Source organism: Paramormyrops kingsleyae, chromosome 6 (genome assembly GCF_048594095.1).
Source record: "Paramormyrops kingsleyae isolate MSU_618 chromosome 6, PKINGS_0.4, whole genome shotgun sequence".
Classification (NCBI taxonomy): Eukaryota; Metazoa; Chordata; class Actinopteri; order Osteoglossiformes; family Mormyridae; genus Paramormyrops; species Paramormyrops kingsleyae.
Genome location: NC_132802.1, coordinates 33,438,594 through 33,454,244, shown reverse-complemented (window position 1 = coordinate 33,454,244; position 15,651 = coordinate 33,438,594). Strand labels below are relative to the sequence as shown.

The 15,651-nt window shown below is 43.1% G+C and overlaps 1 protein-coding gene across 1 annotated transcript in view; it reads right to left on the bottom strand.

Annotated features, from left to right (window-relative positions):
• The window catches only part of klhdc8b (kelch domain containing 8B), an 87,090-nt gene that overhangs the window by 8,481 nt on the left and 62,958 nt on the right, over positions 1 to 15,651 (bottom strand). The window contains exon 5 of the mRNA XM_023825860.2: positions 10,312 to 10,413. Within this exon, the coding sequence (XP_023681628.1) occupies positions 10,312 to 10,413 (102 nt within the window). The remainder of the gene's footprint in view (positions 1 to 10,311; positions 10,414 to 15,651) is intronic.

Genomic DNA, 15,651 nt, shown 5'->3' with positions numbered 1-15,651 from the left:
TAATACGGTGTTTGACCCCCTTTCGCCTTCAGAACTGCCTTAATTCTACGTGGCATTGATTCAACAAGGTGCTGAAAGCATTCTTTAGAAATGTTGGCCCATATTGATAGGATAGCATCTTGCAGTTGATGGAGATTTGTGGGATGCACATCCAGGGCACGAAGCTCCCGTTCCACCACATCCCAAAGATACTCTATTGGGTTGAGATCTGGTGACTGTGGGGGCTATTTTAGTACAGTGAACTCATTGTCATGTTCAAGAAACCAATTTGAAATGATTCGTGCTTTGTGACATGGTGCATTATCCTGCTGGAAGTAGCCATCAGAGGATGGGTACATGGTGGTCATAAAGGGATGGACATGGTCAGAAACAATGCTCAGGTAGGCCGTGGCATTTAAACGATGCCCAATTGGCACTAAGGGGCCTAAACTGTGCCAAGAAAACATCCCCCACACCATTACACCACCACCACCAGCCTGCACAGTGGTAACAAGGCATGATGGATCCATGTTCTCATTCTGTTTACGCCAAATACTGACTCTACCATTTGAATGTCTCAACAGAAATCGAGACTCATCAGACCAGGCAACATTTTTCCAGTCTTCAACTGTCCAATTTTGGTGAGCTCGTGCAAATTGTAGCCTCTTTTTCCTATTTATAGTGGAGATGAGTGGTACCCGGTGGGGTCTTCTGCTGTTGTAGCCCATCCGCCTCAAGGTTGTGCGTGTTGTGGCTTCATAAATGCTTTGCTGCATACCTCGGTTGTAACGAGTGGTTATTTCAGTCAAAGTTGCTCTTCTATCAGCTTGAATCAGTCGGCCCATTCTCCTCTGACCTCTAGCATCAACAAGGCATTTTCGCCCACAGGACTGCTGCATACTGGATGTTTTTCCCTTTGCACACCATTCTTTGTAAACCCTAGAAATGGTTGTGCGTGAAAATCCCAGTAACTGAGCAGATTGTGAAATACTCAGACCGGCCCATCTGGCACCAACAACCATGCCACACTCAAAATTGCTTAAATCACCTTTCTTTCCCATTCTGACATTCAGTTTGGAGTTCAGGAGATTGTCTTGACCAGGACCACACCCCTAAATGCATTGAAGCAACTGCTATGTGATTGGTTGATTAGATAATTGCATTAATGAGAAATTGAACAGGTGTTCCTAATAATCCTTTAGGTGAGTGTATATGGACTTTTCAAGTAGCACGGGCGCGCACAATCATCTTGGATGAATGGATCCAGCTAGACTAATCTACTACACAGCTGCGTTTGAAAAACCGACTTTTCCCGGATGAGTTTCACCGGCATTAACTCATCCAAGATGAGGCATCTGATCTCGGATGATTTAAATGACATACAGAAAATACCCCCCAGGACAAAAGCAGGACATAAGCAATAAACAAAGTAACAAACACTGGAGAAACAAAAACAATAATATCAAATGAACAGGTAAGAGCCTCAAACCCATGACCAGGGGGTTAATGATTTCAGAGCTACACACTCAACTCACTGAGCTATGGGACGATCTGTGGACCAGGGGAAACAGAAGAGGGATTGAAGAGGGAACGTAATGGCCAGCCACCTGCTGGTCAAAACAGAACATCTGGGACAGGGTCGGATGGGTGCCAGACCTGACACCTGTAGACTGAGGACAGACAGAGCCTGTAGTCTGAGGACAGACAGACCTTGTAGTCTGAGGACAGTCAGAGCCTGTAGACCAGTGGTGCCCAATCTTATGCTTAAGGGCCGGTGTGTATGCGGGTTTTCGCTGCAACTCCCTAATTAGTTTACTAATTAGAGGACTGATTGGCTGAAGAGTCCTCACACCTGGGTTTGAACAGCTGACTTACAGGTTATCCCAAAAACCCGCATATACACCGGCCCTTTGCGGATAAGATTGGGCACCCCTGCTGTAGACTGAGCACCGAGAGAGCCTATAGACCAGGGTTATTCAAATTACGGTCCTCGAGGTCCGAGCACTGCTAGTTTTCCAGCCTTCCTTTACCTGTCAGTCAGATGTGAAGCCTCTGACCAATCAGAATCAGTAATTATTAAACTAACTACCTGGGAGAACTGAAAACAACGGCTTGATTTGGAATCGAGGTCCAGATTTGAAGAACCTTTTATGTATACAGAGTGCAGTCTCAGGATGTTCATACTTGGCTTTCATATATTGTTTATCGAGTGTTAGTCATACTGTACTGCAGAGAGCCCATGGTTTGGGGATAGTTATGCTGTTGTCTCCTTGATAGACCTTGATGGTCTGAGGATAGTAGTCTCACTGATAGATAATCCAGAGTTTTGGGGATAGTCAAGCTGTTGTGTCATTGATAGATGAAACCTCAATACTGTATAGTGACTGAGTGACTGATTACCACATCAAGAACGTTTTTTAGGCTCAGGACAGACTGTGGGCTGAGGACAGACAGAGCTTGTTGTCTAGGGGCAGACAGGACAGTGTCTTTTAGGTATACAGAGTATGCAGTCTCCGGATGTTCATACTTGGCTTTCTTGGACAATATTGATTATCTAGCATTAGTCATACTGCAGAGAGCCCATGGTGTGGGGGTAGTCATGCTGTTGTCTCCTTGATAGATATCCAGTGATCTAGGGATTGTCGTGCTGTAGTCTAAATAGTAGATATCCAGTGGTCTGGGGAGAGTCATGCTGTAGCCTCACTGATAGATATCAGTGCAGCAGAGATTAGCAAACACATATCACAAAGCTTCCTAAACAGGCCATAAATAGGCAAATTCATTTCCAGAGAGTAGGTGAGCACACAAACCAAGACAAAAACATATAATCATACACCTACAAACAAGGTGCCAAAGGGTACTCAGCTCATTTCATTAGGAATCATAAATACTCCACAAACTGCTAACTTTTTCTGGTCTCCATGGCAACACAATTGGATCCTTGTGACTGATTCCTGAGGATGGGGAGGGGGGATCGTTGTTGCCATAATTCTTCTGGAGAGCTCATTCACAGTAATCAGGCCGTACTTAACACTGTTCCTTCGTAACTATCAGGGGGAATCTATCCGGTCAAGCACTGCCAGGAAAACGATTCCATCTTGGTCTCAATCATTCTACTGTGACACAAGTATTGTCCAAGTATCTGTGTCAGCATATTAGCCAGGTTAACCAGAATAGTATATTGCACTAGTTGCATGCAATATGGGGGAGAATATGCAAAATCTGCACCCATGCAGAGCAGGGATTCAAATCCCCAACTCTAAAAGTGAGGGAATAGCGCTGTTCAGGGAGCCACCAAATGTAATGTAATGAAGCCCTATTAATAAATACTGGCTATAGAAGACACTATACTGTGCTAATCATACATTCAGTGGTTACACAATCAGGTACACCTGCTAGCTAATGCAAAGCTAATGCCTGCTCCTCAAAACAGTTAATCAATGTGAATGGAACTGAATACATACAGTCCACAGACAGGGTCACCTACTGTTTGGACAATCAGAATGGCTAAGACTGCTATAAGCTAGAAACTAGTTTGATTTTAGGTGCCAAACGCGGTGGTTCCAGCACCAAAGTAGTAGCCACCCTCCTGGGATTTTCAAACTCTACAGCGTCTGGAGTTCATAGAGAATGGTGGTATGAACAGAAAAAACTAATCAATAGCTTTTCTGTGGCTTAAAACATCTTATTATTGACAAAGGTCAGAGGAGAAAGGCCAGACAAAAAGCTAACAGGAAGAATACAAAGCGAAAATAACAGCTCGGTGCAGAAATGCTTCTCTGAATGTGCAACTCACATACTCTTGAAGTGGTTTTGGAGACAGAAATGGGTCTTATTCAGTACTAGCTGCATGTACTTATTAAAGGGGACACTGTATATTATGTATTATTTTTCAATGCTAAAACTTAGGGGTGGCGTGTTGGTATGATGGGGAGTAGTGTCGCTTTGCTTCTCTGGTGTTGGGGGATTGTTTCACACCCCTGCTCTATTTATGGAGTTTATATGTTCTCATGGTAGTGTACAATGTTCCTCGAGTTTCCTCCAGCAGTCCAAATATATGCTTCACTGTGTGTGTGTGTGTGTGTGTGCAACCCTGCATTGACTAAGCAGTTGAGAGATGGATGTTACAGTAAGGATTGTTTTAGAAATTGGATGTGAATGCTACAGTACCCTGCTGAGGTATAATATTTAAGATTTATAATGACTGTGTTCTCAAAGGATTTCTCCTTCTTAAGTCTTTAAAGATCAATAGCACTAGGCTGGAGCGGTTAATCCTCAAAGCACAGAACATTTTCTAACAAAGATAAATGTGTTCTTTACACAAGTAACAAAACTTCTTCTATCAATTTTTTACAGGAAAATTAATTATTTTACCATGCGTCAATTACTAATTTAACAGAATATTTATCTCAATCCTATATCAGTTATACAATAATATAAGATTCTCTTGATCCCCCAAAGGGAAAATCTTTGTTGTGCAACAGTATAAATAGATCCACCCACCTGTACTGTTGGAGCGAATCCCTAACATCATAGAGCACAAGGTTGGGGTCCAAGGTTGGGGATGCATTGCACTCACACACAATCATACTCCATGAGCATTTTAGAGATACTAACTATCCTACCTGCATGTATTTGTACAAGTGAGGTACACCTGCTGTAAATTCCAGCTATAGACGGTGTATATACTTGAAACGGTGATGCATTATGGAGAGCAGTAAAAGATATGGAGGCCAGAAGCATTGATTAAGTGATAGGCCATAAGCACAAAGTAGAGCCTGAAATGCTCACTCATTTATCACAGGGAGATCAACCTGTGACTCAACTGAACCAGTTGTTTTTGAGATGATGGGTCCCATTATTCAGAAAGAAGCACAATCCAAACACATTCTTCCTTCCTTCACTACTTCCATGGTGTGTAGACACAGCCCCGTGAGACAGCAAGTTTTTCTCAAGAGTTTGTTCAGCCCACCAGGCTTCTTTACCTCGATACTACACCCCCCAACAAGCTGCGACAAAGAATGACACTAGCTATGTTAGACTGATAAAACATATCGCAGTTTGATACACTCGCCACAGGTCTCCTCAAGAGAAACAGCCTACTCGGCACTTTCTTGCAGACTCAACATACTGTCACACCAGTCCAGCCTATATTGATGTAGACACTAAGGCACTTATAGCACTGTTACTCTCCTACACTCTCTCTTTGCATGGCAACAGCAGTCAGCTGCTCCCTACTCTACCTGAAGTCCACTGCCAGCTGCTCTGTCTTTCTGGGATTTTGCTGAAAATGGCTCTTTTTACACCACCCTACAGAACCCACCATCATATTCCTGTATGCCTTATTATTCTTTCATTGACACATCCTACAATCATAGAATCCTCAGAGAATTTCTGAAGATGGCATGAGGCACAGTTTTATCTGGAGTTTTTGATGTTATCTAATGTACATAATGATTTTTGCCCCTCATGCTAAACACCTTTGAGTCCGACAGAAACATCACTCTCAGTCCCAGTAAAGGACATCCAAAAACCTTACACCATTCTGGTAACGCTGGTGTTCAAAAGGTCCCACTTAGATTCACGTCTTTCATGGCTTCCAGCCCCAAAACCCGTACATCATCTGGTACCTGCTGTTCTGATGGGCAGTAGTTTATTTAGGCTAATCCTGATAAGCGAGCAAGCTGGGGGCAGGGGTAACAGGACTGGGGAGGGGGGCGTCTGGTGGTCTGGATGATATTATGTTTTGGTCTGCCAGTTGAGAACCCGTGATAGAATTGGTAGATTTACCTTTATGTGAGAGACAATTACACAGAACAATTTAGCAGGATGGCGGTGGTCGTGGTGGGTTATATTTTTAGAGGGGATGGTTTTTGCGTTTTTTTTCCCAAAGGGTGGATGGCATCCACTTGCATCCCTTGACAACTCGACCCCTGGCCATAATCTTATATAAACTGTTTGTTTTTAACAATGCAGACAAATGCATGCCTACATTACATGCTTATGGGCAGTTTATCACCATACCCACTGGAACTACACAGACCAGCAGGGCACTGTCCAGAAGAAAACCCCAGCCTAACAGACCTGATATGAAACCGTTAGGACAAAGGCAAAAGCAACTTAAAGGTTTGGAGGGATGCTGCATATCTCACAGCAAGAACCACGTTGATGGCAGGTGCCTGACATGCCTGCGATAATCACTGACAGAGGAGCTAGTCAGGAGACCCTGACTGACCCCCCCCCCACACACACACACCACCACCAGCACCTATTATCCCAAAAAAAGAACACTGGTTATGGTCTGCACCTATCTGTCATGACTGACTAGTGACATGGTCCAGGCTATATTAGACCTACAGTGAGTCCACAAGGGCTGCCTTTCCTAGCCTTAACACTGAGTGAGTCGCCAGTGGCCACACCAAAATTGTTTGGTGCATATAAACCACTGCACTCTTACTGTATTAGAGACTTTTGCTATGTCCTAAAGCAATTTGAATTTGGATAAAACATTACATGTCACCCTTCTGTTCTAGATACACCTGTGTAAAGAAAAATAACAGCATAAATATCTTCAAGTAAGTTATAGCCCCATGAAAGCGGATGCATATCGCATGCATGCCATCTCTTCACAGAACCTGCAGCTCAAAGACATCAGCAACCCCTGGGCTGCCTACCTAAGTGTATCCCTGTGTACTCTGAGTGGCTCCTTACCTCAGCCTCTTCCCCCAAATGTAAAATGTGTGCTTGATTGTATTGAAATCAGGAGACACACGGCCAGTGTAAACCTTTTTCCCCAAAATGCACGTCTTGCAGCTGGCAGTGTGTCATGCGTCTTCCGCTTACGTCATGCTGAAGCGTCACCCAAAGAGTCTGGAGGCATGTAGGCGAGATGTTTTTGTAGACTTCATCATCCTGCTGCCACTGTCAACAGCTGCATCATTAATAAAACTGAGTCAAGCCTGTTCCAGGTAGTCATGCACACTAAAGCCTGGGCAACACGCAGTGCATCGCTCACTGTTCCCTCCTTTTCCCACATGCATACAGTCATTTGCTAGAGGTTTGTCTTGGCCTGTACTCATTCATTTCTGCACCACCATCAGGCCCTGTTTAATTTTTTTTTAATTCCCCAGCAAACAGTGGGTTCAGACTAATGGTCTCCATCTTAGATTTTTGGCAGCTGTTGGGCTCAAAGAGTGTTGTGTGGGTTTGTGGGTTGGGACCCTATACTTGCCACCAGAAGGTTACTGGTTCAAATCCCATGACTGGTAGAGAGATCTCATCACAGGACTCTGAACCCCAACTGCTCCAGGAATATGACCTGATCCTAGTATCTGATCCTCACTATTATGTTGCTTTGTACAAAAGAATCTGTTATATGAACGCAATTTTGGATATCTACTTAGTCCAAATCAAGTATTCAGTAATTTTGTAAAATGGCTACCAGTAGACAAATGTTACACTGACATTTGTAAAACCAAGTTATTTAAAATATGCTTGGAAACAGAACAGTCCAGCATTAAGGAAACAGCCTGCATCACTACATTCTCTATCCCTAAGATGGACTGGTCATCTAACGCAATAAATTCAATAAAACTCTCTTTAATGTTTCTTTGGTATGCTGCTGTCTTTGCTTGCCAGATCTGTTTGAACACGTCTTATTCCACTGGATGCTTTTCTTTCTGGAGTCTTAGGACTTTTGTCATGTTGAAGGTCGCTCTGAAAACATTAGCACTACAGATATTGCAGGTGGCTGTGGGGCTGCATTAATTTCTACTCTGAAATATTTCCACACTGTAGACATTTCCACAATGTACTTAAAGCATTCACACTAACTTCAAATAAGCCTCCACACATGAGTCTAACCTGCATTAAGTCTTGAGTTCCAATAATGCGGTCATGAGTTGCAATTATGTCCCTTTACATCACATTTAAATTAACCTAAAACAAACTACAACAAAATGTATAACTGATGTATGACTATAGTGGTACCTGATGTTGCTGATACCAGTCGGACGCTCGGGGTAGATGAAGGCATCCCAAGGTGAGACACCTTCACCCTGCTGGTTATTTCAGTCGCAGATGGTGAAGGCCTTCCTTCAGAGCCTGGATTACACCCCCCCATCACCCACAGCTGTTTGCTGTGGATCAGCTGGCCCTTTCTGATTGCTACATAAACTGCTGCTCTTCTTTCTTTTTACAATTTGTTGATTTACCCGAATATCTATGCTATAGACCTGGTCAAATTTCTTTTGTCTTTCAGCAAACCATCTGCTTGTTTGATCTGAGTGATACTGATATTAGTTTATACCTGTTAATTAAAAGCATAACTGTAATCAGAACTGCACGTATTATGTATTATGACATTTATTGACATGATATTCAAAAAAGGTACACATACATGTATATATATCAATATATATACACACGCGCGCATGAACATGTCGGGTATACCTATGCTTATGGGGCCTGCTCATTCACTTCTATGGGGAAAATGTTAACGCTAACTAACAGGAAATTGGTCCCCATAAGGGGAAAAAAACAGATATTTATCACTTTATGGGGACATACACGCAAACACACACACACATAAACAAATGCTGAAATAAATAGTATTTCACCTCAAACCAGACCGACTAATTCCTCAGTCTTGACCTCACTGTCACACACTAATGGAGGGGACTGTACATTTATATGGCCTAGTTAGTGCAGTCTGCATGGCCTGCCTTTACATTTAATATGAACATTTTAAAACTCATATGGAGAGGAGGGGAAAAACCTCATGAATCAGTTAAAGGAACAGATGTCACTACCTCATGCAGAAAGAGGAACCCTCCTCTGCCCTCTAGGTCTGTGGAATTCTGTGGGGTAAAACTAACGGCCTGGACTGTGCCATCGCAAATAACACCACGGGAGAGCAATTATGAGAGAGCTGTAAATGAACAGACAATGCCAGTGATGACTATCCCAGCTGACGGAGAACCACGAGAGAGCGGCAGAAATATTTACAAACAAGCTTTCTAATAATACAGCTCACATTACAGCTGGCAGAGTGTGGGGAGGGGCAGAGACATTACTGGGAATTCAATCTCACAGTTACTCAATCATCTGTTGCCTTTAACGGTTCACAGGGGGCTGAATGAAACACAACCTGTTCATGCTGAAAAGACCCTTCTCTTTGTTGTTTGTTAAGCTTGGGTGAAATAGAAGCCGTGCTGAGCACAGAAATGAGATAGATATTTTATTCCCTCTCCTGGTGATGAATAAAGCACCAGAAGAGGAATCTGAAGAAAGAGAGAGGGAGGCAGAAGGGAACGAGGGTGAGATGGAATGTGGAGAAAGAAAGAAGCACAGAAAGAGGAAGAGAGGAAGGAAGAGGGTCTCTCTGTGTGGCAGCTTCACATCACTGAAAGAAAAAGGCCTTTCAACAGCGTGCAGTAAGCCAACACCATGAATAATACAGGGGTGTTATTATCTGCTCTTAAAAGCAAAGAAAGGCCCAAAGGAATCCCCCAGAACTGTCCCATTTTTGCAGTGAAACACAGAAAACAGCTGTAAATAGCTCTGTTACACTGGGCTGAACACCATCATGCAGGCCAAAATCGTTCAGCCACCACTGTCCTGGCGAGCATCAAGCCAGCCACGCTATCTCCCCAATAGATATAGTGATAGATCATGGAAGTAAACCAAAGTAGTAATAGATCATTTGCTTCTTAACTAGCCAAAGTAAATATTTATAAATGCCCCATACGGCAACAAAGTTCTTTCCACGAAGATTCAAATGCAAATGGACACCACCTTGTAAATGATGTTTTATAAACCAAATCCTAGTTACTGTATTTGTGAAATTGTGATGAATAATTGAATTCTGGCCTGATGTGTTTCCATACTGGAAATGTTCATTTTATTTATTAATTAAATGTATCTTTGAGAGTGACCTCAATCTTAATATTTAAACATAAATTTGAAAAATATGTAATCCGGCAGTCCAAGAAATATGAACTAAGTGAAAATTGAATTAATCTTGATGAATGTTGCTAGCATGTCACCCTGCCATTTTCTACAGTTGCAATTAATATGCAGATGTTAAGCAGTCACATTTCATTTTTTTTTTAATCTCACACTGATTGCCTCCTTTCACTGCATCTTTATACAGTGACGTAACCCAAACATCAATTATACCCCAGTAATTAAACTGTGTACTTATATTATATGAATAACAAAGATAATGCAGTAAAATACAATGTAGAATCCAATGTAAATGTTACTCAGAGCTCCCTACTCATCCATGCTGAAACCAAGATGGTTTTATAGGGAAGCATGTACAGTGCTTACCCAGGCCGCCTGCCGCAATTATCCTCCCTCCAAGGAACCCAGCCACAAAATCGGCCCGCTTCTCCTTCATTCGAGATGCCCGCGTGGGTTTGATCCAGATCCCTGCCAAGAGGCACACAGAAGAGTCACGACACTCAAAACAAGACCTCACTCTTAATAATTGGTCATCATTTAACTCTTAGTCATTAAATAGTCATTTCAGAATAAGACTACTCTTAGATCAGTCTGTGTGTCAGTATCAGTCATTATATGTCTCCTGCAGGTATTATTATATTTGCTTGTTCTTGTATGAAGTTGACAAAGCTGTAAAGAGTCAAGATTTTCCTTTTCTAGCAAAAACATGCCAAGGAATTCCTAGTGCCTTTGCTCAGTGTTCCTGTGTCTCCTGTGGCTCAAACCACTACCATTCTGGCTATAAACCCAAATCCCTAAATATGGCATCCGAAGAGAAGCCCATCCACAAGGAGAATCCTCTGGGCATCAGTGAGCAGCTGGATTACAGGACCCGACATAAACCTCAGACTCATGATCGGACGAGTTCCGAACAAACACCACTGTACTTTGTGCAACTAGGGCATGACCACAGTGAGGAGAGAGCTCAGCAGAGCTGGGGATCTGAGGTGACAGTGGAGGCATCCTTCACCCTCAGTCTATCTCTGTGTTTGGATGTGATACGTCTCTGACAAAATGTTTTCTGTGGGCAAATATGGAATGAGCGATGAGAGTCCATGCTGCCAACAGGACGCGAATCCCAGAACGCAATCATGTTGATGCAGGTTGTGTGCTGTCTGTTTGGTTATTTGTCTGTCCGTGAGAAGATTGCATTCTCTAAATTCTGGATTGCGTGCTCCCCCCACCTCCCGCAAACTCTAGAAAAAAAGTTGCCTCTTTTCAAAACCAAGGAAAGATAGCTATATCTCCTCTCCATGGAAACAAGAGAAACACAGAGAGCAGGTCGGGACTGGAGCCTTCCGCCAGCGAGGGGAATGAGTCAGCTGGCCCCCTCCACCAGCAACAGCCCAAAGGCACGTACTTATCCAAAGATTTTTCACTTCCATGATAATCTGACTTCAGAGTGCTAATTTTCCCTCTTTTCATCATTTGGCACTCGAGGGAAGGGTGAAACTGGGAGGACACTTAGTTTACAGAATAGGGATGTGAAGCACCTTGGATTTAAGTGAAGGGCTTGCAGGGAGCATCTTACAGGTATCGCAGAAAAATGCACTCTGGTTAAACAGGTATTTTTAAAAAGGTGACCTTTTTTAACGTGCTACTTTGTTCACTGGTTTGCAGGTTTAATGCTAATAATCCTGCAAGGCACACATGGACAATTACAAAGAAATGCACATCAACTCATAATTCAACAGCACTGATACACTGAACCTAATTCTGATCAAAAGTTAGATGACACAAGTCTGCAGAAGCAGAGCCAAGACCCGACACCACAAACGGTCTACTCCAAATAGCCACGCCGGACTTAGCCCCGACACACGTGCCCTGCCTTGGATGAATAAGGCATGTCAAGGCTGCTGCCCTGGAGAGCCCTTAATCACAAGAAGCAGATGTGTAATCCACTGTAATGAGCCTCGCTAATCTGTTAGCCCAGACGCGTGGAGCCACCTACGCAGGGGGACATGCACTGCCACCGACATGCGACTAAACCCTGCACTCGCAGGACTAATTTAGCACTTTCAATGGAACAATGAGAACAATTATGCAAATCAAATATGTGAGGCAATTAGATATGCAAAACAGAAGAAAAAGGGAGAGAATTGTAATAAAAGCATGAAATAGGAAAAAGCATTAAGTTATAGACTTATTTCAATAGAGCTGAAGTGCACTACGAATTGTCAATGTCTAATGATCAATGTCTAATTGTCAATGTTTAATGATCATCAGTCTTTATATGTTGAGTAAGATCATTATGGTGAATCAGAGAAACTGTGGTTACTGGAGTTTTAATCAAACTGTTAGGAATATCTCATTGCAGTTACCTTTCTACACTGTTAGTCAGTGGGGGGCTATCCAGAAAGGGCCACTGCGTATGCTGGTTCTCACTGCAGCTCCCTAATTAGATTACGAATTAGAGTACTGTTTGGCTGAACAGTCCTCAAACCTGGGTTTGCACAGCTGACCTAAAGGTTATCCCAAAAACCTGCAGACACACTAGCCAGTGCCCTACCCACCCCACCCCCCAGCAAGGGGGTGGTGATGGTTCAGCAGGAACTGGGTACCTGGGTATCAATTCAGAATTGGCCCTGGCTGCTGTACTGCCAAGGAGCTCTGATGTTTCATGGGTGTAGATCAGGGACAATGTTAAGATTAACAAACCCAACTGGTCGTACTCAATGAATACTGAGCGACCTTTACTATAATAAAGCTCTGTTAAGGAGACAGGCTTTCCAAAATGGGAATTAGACCATAAAAGGAGCACCCCACCCCAATCGAGATTGCTCTCCACAGCAGCCAAGATGAAGGCTGTAAAGATATGGTCCAAATCTCTCTGTCTTTCTCATGTTCAGCCCCAAAGGGAATTTGGCCACTTTCATAATGATTTGGAGCCCATACGCCCCCCGGAGGGAGCCCCAGGGACACATGCCCAGCGCACATGATCACTCATTTACTGCCACAATGTATGCCATCCTACGGAGCACACAGACTAGCCTGCCCCTGCACGCACACCCCTGATCACAAGCCCTTACTCTGGATGAATGCAGAGGAACATGGGGAGGGATTTTTCCTTTACGCCACAGCACAGACCCTCAGCCATAAAATGTATTCCGTAAGCTGAAGGATCTGGTACTTATGACTGCTTTTAAATAAGGAGACAGCTTATGTCTAACCAGTAGAATATATCTTTTCACAAGATTTACATAAAATATATTTCCACTGGATTTCATTCATTACCATGCTTTTACAGAGCTGTTTCTTTTAACATCAGCAAATCGACACTGGCATTATTTATAAAAAAACAGCACAGTGCATAGATAACTCCGTTAGGTATCTTGAGAATATTACTGAAGATTTCTGTTTTTTTTTTTTTTTTGTACAGTTGCACTGTTTCCTCACACCTCCTGGACTGAGATCTCAGACGCAGTTGTGTGACCTGTGATCCCTAGGACAGGATTCAAGCTTTTTCTGTGACCTGGACAAGTGGTGTCTACTACAGTACCTGTCTGTCTATCTATTACATACATAGTCTTTATCGCCACTGAACACATGTTAGAGCCCCTAAAGCAGGCACTGAAGGACAGATTAACCTGCTTACACCATATTATTTCATCTGGCAGCTTTGGGGAATAAACACATTAACAGACCATGTTAGACACCTCTGTCAGCACCAGGGCTAATCTGCAGTTTGGACAGTGAATACACCCCAGGGCTAATCTGCAGTTTGGACAGTGAATACACCCCAGGTTCATTTGCATGGTGACGGACACTAAGGCCACTGCAAAGGAACAGACCCCCAACGGTCTCCCAGAGTAAAGACCACCAATGGTCTCTCAGAGTAAAGACCCCTGATAGTCTCCTAGAATAAAGAACACTGACGGTTTCCCCAAGCAAAGACCACCGATGGCCTCCCAGAGTAAAAACCCTCGACGATCTCTTAGAGCAGTGGTTCTCAAACTTTTTCAGCAGGAGGCCCCCTTGTGTAGGGTGAATCCTTTTGTGGCCCCCCTCCTCAAAAAAAAAATCATGACGCAAAACTGCCACGCCCAGCTTCGTACGATCCTCGTGTGTGCCACGCCCCCTCATTACCTCGTGTCAAGTCCTGATTGTGATCACCTGTGTCCTGTTATTTCTGGCTAGTCTTGTGTATTTAGTCCGCGTCTGAGTACGTCTCGTCAGATCCATCATTGTATTGTACGTTAATGTCCATGCCTGTCTCACCTTTCGTTACAATTAAAACTCGTTTACCCGTATCTCCGGCTGATCTCTCCTGCTTCCCGACTCGCCTGCCTGCCGACGCGACAAAAACATCCTCAAACTTACAATTTTACTTAATTTTAGATTTTAGATTCTGTTTGTAGTCTTTATTTCTCTGGTTTGTTAAATTTACATTTCACAAAATATAACATTGTATTAAAACTGTTTTGACAGTAAAACTAACATTGTATGAAAAGTGCAACAAAAGTACTGAATACTGAACATTAATTTATGATGTCCATAGCAGCGTAGTGTGCTACGTAAAATTTATATTTACATTTTTTTTATACTTCTATTATTTTTTTTTTAAATACATTATATTTTACATAGGTTGACAAGCCTGATTTACATACAGGTAATTTTTTTTTTTAGATTCTACAATTTCGATGCGGCCCCCCCTAGCGCCATCTGGTGGCCCCCCAGGGGGCTGCGACCCCCAGTTTGAGAACCACTGTCTTAGAGTGAAGACCCCAGATGGTATCCCAGAGTTATAACCCCTGATTGTCTCCTAGAGAAAAAAACCATGACAGTTTCCCTAAGTAAAGACTGTCATCAACTTCCCAGAGTAAAGACCCCTGATGGTTTCCCCACATAAAGACTCCTGAGAGTTTCCCAGAGTAAAGACCCCCCCCCCCCCCCGATTGGCCTTCCAGAGCAAACACCCCTAATGGCATCCCAGAATAATGACCCCCAACAGTCTCTCAAAGTAAAGACTACAGACCAACTGCAAGAGCACAGACACCAGACAGTCTCCCACAATCGACAGTCCAATGTTTCCCACAGCACATCACCACTTCAGATCAGAGAAACACAGACAGAACCAGAGGGAGTCAGCATTTGTGTCTCTAGTTTAAAGCCTGTTTTTAGCTTATGACTGCAGCTTTTTTTCATAATTATGTGGGAGATGATGCAGGGACAGATGTAATCTTAAAGTATGACACTGTGACCTGAGTATCTACTGATTATAAATCACTGAACGTCCAATTAAATAAATACTATTACAGAGAGAATGACTTTCATGTTAATGCAGAAAAGTACAAAGTTCTTTGACGAAATAAATAAAACATTGCTTTGAAGAGCATAGTGGATATTGCAATGTTAAGCACATGATAACTTGCATTAAATTCTTCTTATTTACTCCTGAATGTTTGAAAAACTGTCTCCGAGAAACAATTTCAATAACTTAGCTGATTCACCTACAGATTCTGATGAATCCCAAGTCCATCCCAGGCGTGCCAGATGCTGCACAACAGGGCTCCCATCTCCATCCCTGAACACAGTGTCACACCCAGAGTGCAGCCTTGATCTAGGCTCCGGGTGACATCGCAGACGGTCCAAGGGCCCCGTCTCAGTGAGCCCACAAATTGATTTAAGGGGCACTAATTCAGTCCCTTGAGGCGAAACCTTATCAGG